Source organism: Nothobranchius furzeri, chromosome 7 (assembly GCF_043380555.1).
Source record: "Nothobranchius furzeri strain GRZ-AD chromosome 7, NfurGRZ-RIMD1, whole genome shotgun sequence".
Classification (NCBI taxonomy): Eukaryota; Metazoa; Chordata; class Actinopteri; order Cyprinodontiformes; family Nothobranchiidae; genus Nothobranchius; species Nothobranchius furzeri.
Window position 1 is genome coordinate 42,158,024 of NC_091747.1, and position 9,324 is coordinate 42,167,347.

At 41.4% G+C, this 9,324-nt stretch overlaps 1 protein-coding gene across 2 annotated transcripts; it reads right to left on the reverse strand.

Annotated features, from left to right (window-relative positions):
* Positions 1-214: 214 nt before the first annotated feature.
* On the reverse strand, positions 215-8,642 carry rec8b (REC8 meiotic recombination protein b). Of its 2 annotated transcripts, XM_015954960.3 has the most exons (18): positions 8,465-8,642; positions 8,245-8,313; positions 6,850-6,992; positions 6,219-6,294; positions 5,741-5,858; positions 4,856-4,925; positions 4,187-4,254; positions 3,489-3,570; positions 3,128-3,188; positions 2,825-2,999; positions 2,581-2,715; positions 2,257-2,332; positions 1,611-1,768; positions 1,448-1,487; positions 1,295-1,370; positions 1,094-1,192; positions 773-879; positions 215-661 (listed from the first exon to the last, which is right to left on the reverse strand). In XM_015954960.3, the coding sequence occupies exons 1-18, from the start codon at positions 8,518-8,520 to the stop codon at positions 570-572; spliced, it is 1,701 nt and encodes a 566-aa protein (XP_015810446.3). In that variant the 5' UTR covers positions 8,521-8,642; the 3' UTR covers positions 215-569. The 2 variants fall into 2 exon arrangements, with proteins under 2 accessions (XP_015810446.3, XP_015810447.3); XM_015954961.3 differs by lacking the exon at positions 8,245-8,313.
* Positions 8,643-9,324: the final 682 nt, after the last annotated feature.

Below are 9,324 nucleotides of genomic sequence, written 5' to 3' on the forward strand. Positions count from 1 at the left end.
AAATGAAGACGTATCTGCTGCCTGACCTGAGATCAGGCCTCAGTCGCAGCGAGGTGCTACATGGATACGGCCCAATCTGACACTTCAGTGCAAACAAAAACACTTCAGCTGAGACAGGAAGTCAAGACGGGCTGAACCTCTGGACCAAAGGGCCGACCTCTGTGGGATGTTCTCATTCTCAGCATTTAGAAGTCAAAATCAAGCCCCAACCCACTAGAGTACAAAACCTTTAATAGCCTTTAAAACATTTATGACACAGAAATAGTCTTTGAACAGTAGGCAATAAAAAAGTTGATTTCTAACAGACTTACTTTTTCCAAATCTCGATAACATTCTGTAAAAGTATCTTTAAAATGGCTTTAGCAATAAAAATGTTCATGTTTCAATATTTAAAATCACAAAATGAACAATTTAAAACCATTAAAAAAGTTAAAACTTGCCCTAAATACATGAAGCAGAGTTGAAGTTTGTTATTAAAAATGTGCTTAAAAACTTTGAACCGTCTACAAAAACTGAAGATCTGTGTTGGATCTGAATAAATCAGAATTCATCCCAACTTGAACCTGAGCTCAGTCCACCACTCTGGGCGCAGCAAGCCTAATGATGATGTCACTGTAGGGATCAGTCTGATGGGCAGTCAGCTGATGAGCTGACAGCATCTCTGGATGGGAGAAATGTTACAGATTAACACGAAGATTATTAATCGGTTTAAATTAAAGTAGATTTCATAAACAATGAAAATGAATGATGAGGAAACAGCTGTTTTCCTCACCCAGCAGTTTGTAGAGCATTTGAGCTGCAGCGGAGCGGTCGGCCTCTGGGGGCAGCACCGAGTCAAAGGTGACCACCTCAAGCCTCTGCAGGATGGAGGAGATCCAGCTGAAGATCAGAGTCAGAAGATGAGGGATTACAAGAGACAGCAGACCAGACTCTAGTTTTACAATATTAATGCAAAGTGTTAAAAAACAAACATTTAATGCTGTCACACAGAATTCTTCAGGACAGAAACTTTCAGATACTCAGATGTTCTTTTACCTCAGAGGCTTGGGGATCACACACCTTTATGTTTCCATATCTGCTGATCTGTAAATACCTGAGTGAGTTTCTGCTCGCCAAAGTCTCGGCCTCGGGCATCTCAATGTTCTCCTCGGCTATTGGCTCCATCGATGGATTTGCGTCCACTTGGGGAGACCTACACACACACACACACACACACACACACACACACACACACACACACAGAGTGACCTGCTGCTTATCCATATACCTGTCTCCTACTACACCAGGAACCCACCATCTGCTAGCAGGAGTGATGACATCACTTCCAGATCTGTCATTTTTAGACATGTCCAGCACCACGTCCATCTCAGCTGTGGACACACACACACACCGTTAGCAGCAGCATGTTTGTTGTTGAGCTGCTGGATGTGAGATGTGGATCACTCACATGGACCCTCTGAGGGCTGCAGCCCCGACTCACTGGAGGTCTGTGATGAAGGACACAAAAACTGGGTTTAAGATCTCAGGACTGAACTGAGCACGCTCAGATCCCATCAGGCCGTGGTTAGGTACCCGACATCCACCTGCTCATCTAAAAATATCCCACTAACCTCCTTCATGCGTGAGTGCCTTCTCTTCCTCTCGTCCCTCAGCACTTCCATGTCCTGCTCCGACTCCCCCCCTGCTCCCAGCACTTCCTCACTCTCAGGAAGAATGGCGAGTGAGGCATGCTGTTTCCATAGCAACAGGAGGTCAGGGTGGAGGAGAGCTGCCAAAGGTAAAGTTTTAGGTTGAGTATTAAAGAACATCATTCACAGGAAGTAAGTTGACCCATAGAGAATAAAGCTAATCCTGCTTCTATGTGACTGGGATGAATTAAATGTAATCAAACATTTATGAGTGAACAAAATCAAAGAGCTGCTCCGAACACCAACCTAGTTGTTAGAATGAATCTGGGGCAAATCTTGGAAGAAATTATTATGCAAATCAATTTTCCACCTTTTTCTGCCACCGGGCTCTGCTAGACCTTTTTTTATCCAGTAGAAATCTAAATATCACAGAACATCGAGGACAAACGGAAAATCCAGTGAACGCCTGAACATGTGACCTAAGAAAAGTGTTGTTGTTTACGGTCATGATGCTGAAAACGCTCTCATGTTCTCGCCTTAGCTCTAACACCAGTGTCTGAGTGGGAACTAAGATAAGAGGACGGCGCTGTGCGTGTCCCATCCGTCAGAGGAGACAAGTGGTACTGACGTCCACAGGGGGCGCTGAAGAGCTGAGCGGGAGCGACGTGATGGGTCAGTGAAGACAAGTTCAGCAGCACTTCAAACTGAAGAAGACAAAGAGAAGAACATCAGTGTGACGTCACTCATGTAGAGGACAGAGAAAAGGGACAAACAGGAAATAGACAGGAATAATCGATGAGCTATGCTTTAGAGGGTTTAGATGTTTATCTGAAACCAGAGCAGCTCAACGCTTCAGCAGCAGTGAAGCGTTATGTTCAGTGACCTCCAGATCAGAATCTAAACCTTAAGCTGCTTTTTGTTCGTGTGTGAAGAAGAAGATGAGGACGTTTACCAGATCGTTGGTCTCAGTTTTCTGATTTACAATCTGCTCCTGCATTTCTTTGTCTGACATCTGGACCTCCAGGTCCACAAAGACCAGCTGACGCCTCCGTCTTCCTCTGTGCTTCTTCACAGGGGGGACTCCAACCTGGTGACAGAGACACAATCAGCTGTTCATGTCCACAACCGTCTTACCGCTGGTGGAAATTCCTGCTTTGGAGTGATAAACAGATCACAAACATGAAAACAAGTCTCACCCCCTCACAGGGACTTTGTCCACCTTCGTCCTCAATGATCTCGCTTGGCATGGCTACATGGGGAGGTGTCCTCTCCACGGAGATGGCTTTCAGAGGAAGCTCCACAGGCTGACCCGTCTCCTCGTCCTGCAGCCTCTCGCTGTCCTGCTCCGCTCCCACCATCGTCTCCTTCAGCCTGGACGCACGCACAAACCTTTCTGAGTAAATCATCAGTCTTCTGGATTTTTTTTAAACAAACTGGAACATCTAACAGATCACTCTAATATGCAGAAAAAGGCCAGTTTTAAAACGTTCTAGTCTCACGGGTTGATAGAAGAAACGAGTCCCTGCTCTCCGGTCCCGTCTGCCTTCTCTCCGTCCTCTTCTATTAATATAAAAAAGCACCAAGCAGAAACGCTCCTTAAACACTTGATGTTCTTTAATTCAACAAACGTTCTTGTAAAAATGTTAAACACAAAACTATTCAAGTTGCCTAAATTTACCTACGCTGTGGAAAATTCTGATTTAGATGAATTCCTTCCAAACAAATCTTTAGTTTTTTATTCACACAAGTTATTAAAAAAAAAAACACTAAATTATTCTTTAATTTTGGTGTGATTTTTGTCTCTTTTCAGATAAATATCTTAGAACAAGAAGCACTTGTGTTGCTAACGGGAACACACACCTCTACGGAAGGGATCCGGCTGATCCATCAATAGATCGATGTCTCTGGCGGTGACTTCCGGAAGGTCATCTCCCTCGAAACACTGACACAAGTGAAGAAAACACCAAATTTGAGATGTAAACACAAAAAAAACTCAAAGCGTTTAGGTGGTTTGACACCCCTGGGCAAACATTTAAAACCAGCAAACATACAGACGTGATGACATCACGTTGTTTAGGCTGCAAAGTAAAAAATAACGCTAAGAGACAAGCGGGCAGGGCCAGAGGTCAGATGAAACGTGAGCAACCCCGACTGATGTAATTAAGTCGGATGTTATTAGGCAGGAAGGACTTGAGCAGCTGGTGGTCCTTCAGGAGAACGGTCTGGCTCTGAGTGACAGAATGGGGAGAAACGGGTGAGAGAGACTTGTTATGCAGCTTTATGCTTAAGAGACTAACTGTTTACTCTTAATATTTTCTGTTCAAGCAAAACAAAAACAAACACGGAACGTCACACTGTTGCCTAGAAAAGCACGGAGGACGAGTTTTAATGACACGTAAAAGGAGGCTGATGGCAGCATAAGCATCTGACGAGGGACAAAGACACTAAGCAGAGACGAGGCTTGGACATCCCGGCTCAGTGATTCACCAGGACGTCTGCCGTGTCTAAAAACGATGACGCCGCCCGTTCCTGATTCTGAACTCTGACAGAGCGTTTACCTCAGCAGCGTTGATGACAAACGGCTCCTGTTCTTTCAGGGTGATGGCTGCCGCGGGCGAACTCAGACCTGAGACACAACAGGGACAATCAGAGGCAGGAAAACGCTGTGAGACACGGACAAATAACCAATCCCAACTGGGAAATGAGCGGGACGCCAGCTGGTACTTAAAGTGACGTTTCAGCTATTTTTAAGTGTTTCTGAGTAAAAGTTATAAATAAATCCAACCTTACCTGTTAGGTAAGGAGACAAAGTCCTTCAGGACCGATGATGGTGGTGTGAAGGTTCTCACGTCTTTCCCCAAATCAAATTCAAACACTTCTCAAACACTCTGAAGGTGAGTTAAACTGATGAGTGTTTTAAACATTCTAGTAATTCACAACTTTGACACAAAACACATAAAAACGGCTGAAATATCCCTTTAACTACAACACCTACACATCTGTTGTGATGTTTAAAATTAGAAGTGTAATTTAACTCATAATTCATGTTGTTTTTTATAACATAAGAAAAAAGCTGTGTCCCCTTCAGGTGACAGGACAAACCTCTCCCCAAAACAAATAACATCTTTGAGCAGGAAGATTTATGATCTGAAAAAAAATAACCAAATCCTGACACTAATCAGGTTTCTGCTCCCAAAACAAACCAGGAGTTAAAACAAAAAGCTCACTCTGGTTGCTGGATGTCATGTGGGGACCGGGCACCAGAGAGTGCTGCAGGTCGCACATCTCAACCTCCACCTGGAAATAAATAATAAAGGTTTTAGGCAGCGAGCACACGTATGATGCAGCTGCTCCACAGCAGGAGTGACATCAGAGATAAAGGACTCTTTCTTTTTCTAACCTCTGTGTTTATAAAAGAAGAAAAACATTTCTTTTATAGAAATCTGCATAGCGATCATCATATAATGACTCAGACTTCTGGGATTATTTAAATAACAAATGCAAATCGTTTAAAATATCTATAAACAGTTTTTAGACGACTGGCCAAAATAACCAGAGCTTTTTTTTTAGCATGAACATAAAAACTCCAGACTGATTAAACGACAAATCAAACGCTAACAAATACCAGAAGTAGCTTTGTTAATTTATATTTAATAAATACTGATAATTTAAGTCTGTGCATAAACAGAAAGCAGGTGACGTTTAGTGAACATATTCTACAGGTAAAAGTGTTGCAACATTCCAGGAAGGGCAAAGGTCAATCCTGTACGCCACATTTGCACAAAACAGAATGAGTTTTCTCTGCGGTGGGTTCCTTCAGACTGAAGAGGGACACAAAAAAACAAAACGCTGTTTCCTTTAAAGTCGTGTGTGTTATCTCTGGGACACAGCTCGTGTGCATCAGGTGTGTAAAAGCAGTCAGAGTATCTCAGTTTTTATAGGAGGTTTCATTATTTATTAGTTTAAGTAGAAGAGCTGAACAGATGAGACTAAAACTGTCGTTACTTGGTAAATATTTGATTTGAAGAGCAAGCTTCGGATGTTAGCGCTCCGCTACTGCTAAAGTCAATAGTCAACACACTCTATGATGTCCACCTGTGGTGGAGAATTACCTGGTGGAGTTTATTGGGACTGGGGAGTTCATGAGACTCCATGAGACCAAAGAAAGGGTCCTGAGCACTTTCAGCCTCCTCCATCCCATTCAGGCAGTCGACGAGGTCCATCACCATCCTGCCAGATCAACACATGAAGCACTGGGTCTGTTTTACCTTCTCGTTTTGATTCAAAGAGTTTAGAAGACAGGAAAATGTCACTGGAATGAAATTCACCTGCAGCACCTTAGAGGAGCCAAATGTGGAAAGTTATGTAGCAGACACGGGAGCTTATTTGTTGCTTCTGCTCCATAATGTGGCTTATCAAGTATTTATGGGACTATTCACATTAGTAGCTGACTTAGTCTTCTGTTTCAGTCCAGTCTTCGCTCCTTCAGACAATCAATCTCATAAATATTCCACAAAAGACCTCAAAGCTAAGACTTGCTCAGATACGTCACAAGTTAGAATTTGTTCAAAACGAACTCGGTGCACAGACCTGTCAGCGTCAGGCATGTCGATCTGGACATGTGATTTAGAGCGAATCAGGCGGTCGATGATTTGCTGGGTTTCCTCTGGAGAAAAGAGAAAGGGATTAAGAGCGCTGACGTATGTGATGAACAGGATGTTACCCTTTAGTGCCAATTAGCCAAATAACTGCAAGAAGCATCTCTATTTAGATCAAATTCCACCAACAGACGAGATGAAATGCTTCCTCGCTGCTGATGGATCCAGTATTGTGTTGCACTGTTTTTGTCAACCCCCAGGGAAAGCGCTATTGCACATCTCCTGGATGCAATATTAGTGTCACGGTGTGATTTAGAGCTGTTGAGCTGGGTTTGATCTTATTCAGTTGGGCTGGAAATCAGAGTGAGTGAGAAAACACTGAGCTCCTTATTCAGCTACGGCTTCATGTTCATTCAGAATTTCATATTTTCTACTTTTTTGTGTGATTTCTGTTGCATGTAGTGAAATAAAACCAATACCTCTGTACTGAAACACTAAATATTTTACTCAAGATACAATAAAGCCCTTTGATTCATCCCAATGTCCTAATTTTATTTAGATGAGGTAAATCAAGAAGGAAGTTACAGTTTTTTTTTACATGCACTGTTTTTATCTTTTCTCACCAAGTAAAAAGCCACATTGCTTGTGATAGACCACAACCACTCCATACTGCAGCTGAGATGACAGGTAGAGGGAAAAGCGAGGCTTGGACTGGTTGGGCTGCAGCGAAGGAACTTGGCCTGTCACAAAATCTTGGATTTCCTTGCTGTAAACATTTAACAAAATGAGTGAAAAGACCTCAGGTATTAAGATAAAACCCGCAAAACATTTACATTTATCTCAACACAACAAGTTTCTTATGATTAATGCATTAATCACTAGTTGTAGGTAAATAAGCCCAAATCATAAACTGATGAAGGGAGTAAACAATTGACCCGTTGCACGTGACGTCACGCCATTCATGTGACAGCCCCCTTCCCCATAATGGGGCAAAAAGACCGTTTACACCCATTGAAACTCCAGTGAAGGTAGTCAAAACAACCCAGTTTGCAGCCTTTTATGGCTTTTATTTAGTTGATTTGACAATAAAATGGTTTTAGCGTGCTGAGTGGTTGGCTGCACTAACAGACAAGGATGTAAACTCAACTCGTTTTGTTTTTTTTAATAACTTTGATGGAGACTGAGGACAGAGATGAACTGCAGCGATCAATCAAGCGGACTAGCAGCCCTCAGATTTGCAGCGAACATGTTTTAACCGGGTAAGATTAACGTTCATTTATTTCACGAGGAAGACAGGGATAAATGTGATGCGTTTACACTAGTTATTGATAATCCTGATGGATGGGTATTTCACCATGGAGGCTAATTATTAACTATATTAAAGCTGCGATGTATAATTACGTGTGTTAAAATTACGTTATTTATTTATATGAGCGTCGCCGTTCAGAGATCTTCTCATTCTGGTGAGAGCAGCAGCTGAAACAGGTGTTCTGGGAATTTCTATGAGCCCCTGCTAGATGCGCTACTTCTTCTGATAACTGAACTGGGCATGAACTAGTTGAAGGAATGCTGGAGGACTTTTGTTTTGGTTTCGATCGCAAAAACAATTTCAGGCTCTACTTATCCCTTTGTTTAGTACTTGTGTCGCTCACTGTTTGCATGCTTTTGCCGTCCAGCTTGGTGGACACACGTGATTAGGTGACGTCGGTGCAAAGGGTCAAGAGTTTTATAATTGAAATTGTAAATTAAATAGGTTGAATGTTTTGATAACATTTTACATGAATCAGCTAAAAATGCAAATAATTATGAATAAAATTACTATATACACAATCAGTTACTTTTTCTTTTGCTCTAAAAAACTACGTTTCTACTGATAAAAAAAGGCTAAGTGTTTTGGCTGCTTGGTCTCTTGCTTTGGGAGTCTGTCAAAAAGCTACCGTCAGCCATTGTTTTATGCCATAAATTGAACTTGTTAGCTTTGCTATGAACAAAAGGACATAAAAACCTGTAAATCTTACCAAGTTCGCTTTACATTGACTTTGAGGAACTCCCTGCGAGTGATACGGATGCCCCTGGTGGCCGCTAGCCTAAATAAAGAACACTCACAAAACTATAAAGTCAAAATCTAGTCAGCTCTGAAACGTATAAGCTAGCCATACAGCTAATGGTTGACTAGCTTCTGCTAACCTAACAGTTCTACGCAACTTGGTTTAAAAACTTTAATAAAATAACACTCACCAAATTGTGGAAAAGCACCCAGTATGGTGTTGGAGAACAGTTTGGTAGTAAAACATTTCGCTTTATGCGTTGAAGTCACCTCTCAAAGCTTAGAAATTATGCTAATAAAAATGACGAAACCTTAATAGCTGGGGTTTTCCCGCGTCAACTCGCGCACGACCAATCAGATCGCTTGTGATGCCTTCACGGGCTACTAAGATATGCAAGAGTTCGAGCTGCCTGTTGATCATCGACACATAAAAAATAGGTGTTGATCGTATTTATATGTCGATGGTGTTGATCCAAAAATAATTGAAACACCAATAATAAACTCTTCTTCTAACTAATTAGTTTTATTCAGCTGTTGCATAACTTCATTGCTGGTACACACGGATGTTTTGTATTCTGAAATGAAATTAAACAACTCAAATGATGAGACTTTCATGTGATGGCGTGACCCAGATTCATAGCTGGGATAAAACAGAGATGCATTTAACTTTTTTAACAAGTATTTTTCTTGTAAAGATTTTCATCACATATATATCTTATAATAATAATTTCAGTGGGTGAAAACTGTCAAAACAAAATACTTTGGATTCCAACAGAATTGTAAATCATGTTGCTTTTTGTAAATGGACACACATGATTAAAATGTAAAGCAATAATAGGATATCTATCTATCTATCTATCTATCTATCTATCTATCTATCTATCTATCTATCTATCTATCTATCTATCTATCTATCTATCTATCATCTATCTATCTATCTATCTATCTATCTATCTATCTATCTATCTATCTATCTATCTATACACGCACACACACACACACACACACACACACACACACACACACACACACACACACACACACACACACA

Excerpts from the sequence above, each read along its gene's own strand:
- rec8b (XM_015954960.3), bottom strand. The coding sequence starts at position 8,520 with ATGTTTTACTACCAAACTGTTCTCCAACACCATACTGGGTGCTTTTCC. Across the intron at positions 6,993-8,244 it reads GTCAATGTAAAGCGAACTTG|CAAGGAAATCCAAGATTTTG; the intron begins GTAAGATTTACA and ends AAATGTTTACAG. Across the intron at positions 6,295-6,849 it reads GCAATGTGGCTTTTTACTTG|AGGAAACCCAGCAAATCATC; the intron begins GTGAGAAAAGAT and ends TCTTTTCTCCAG.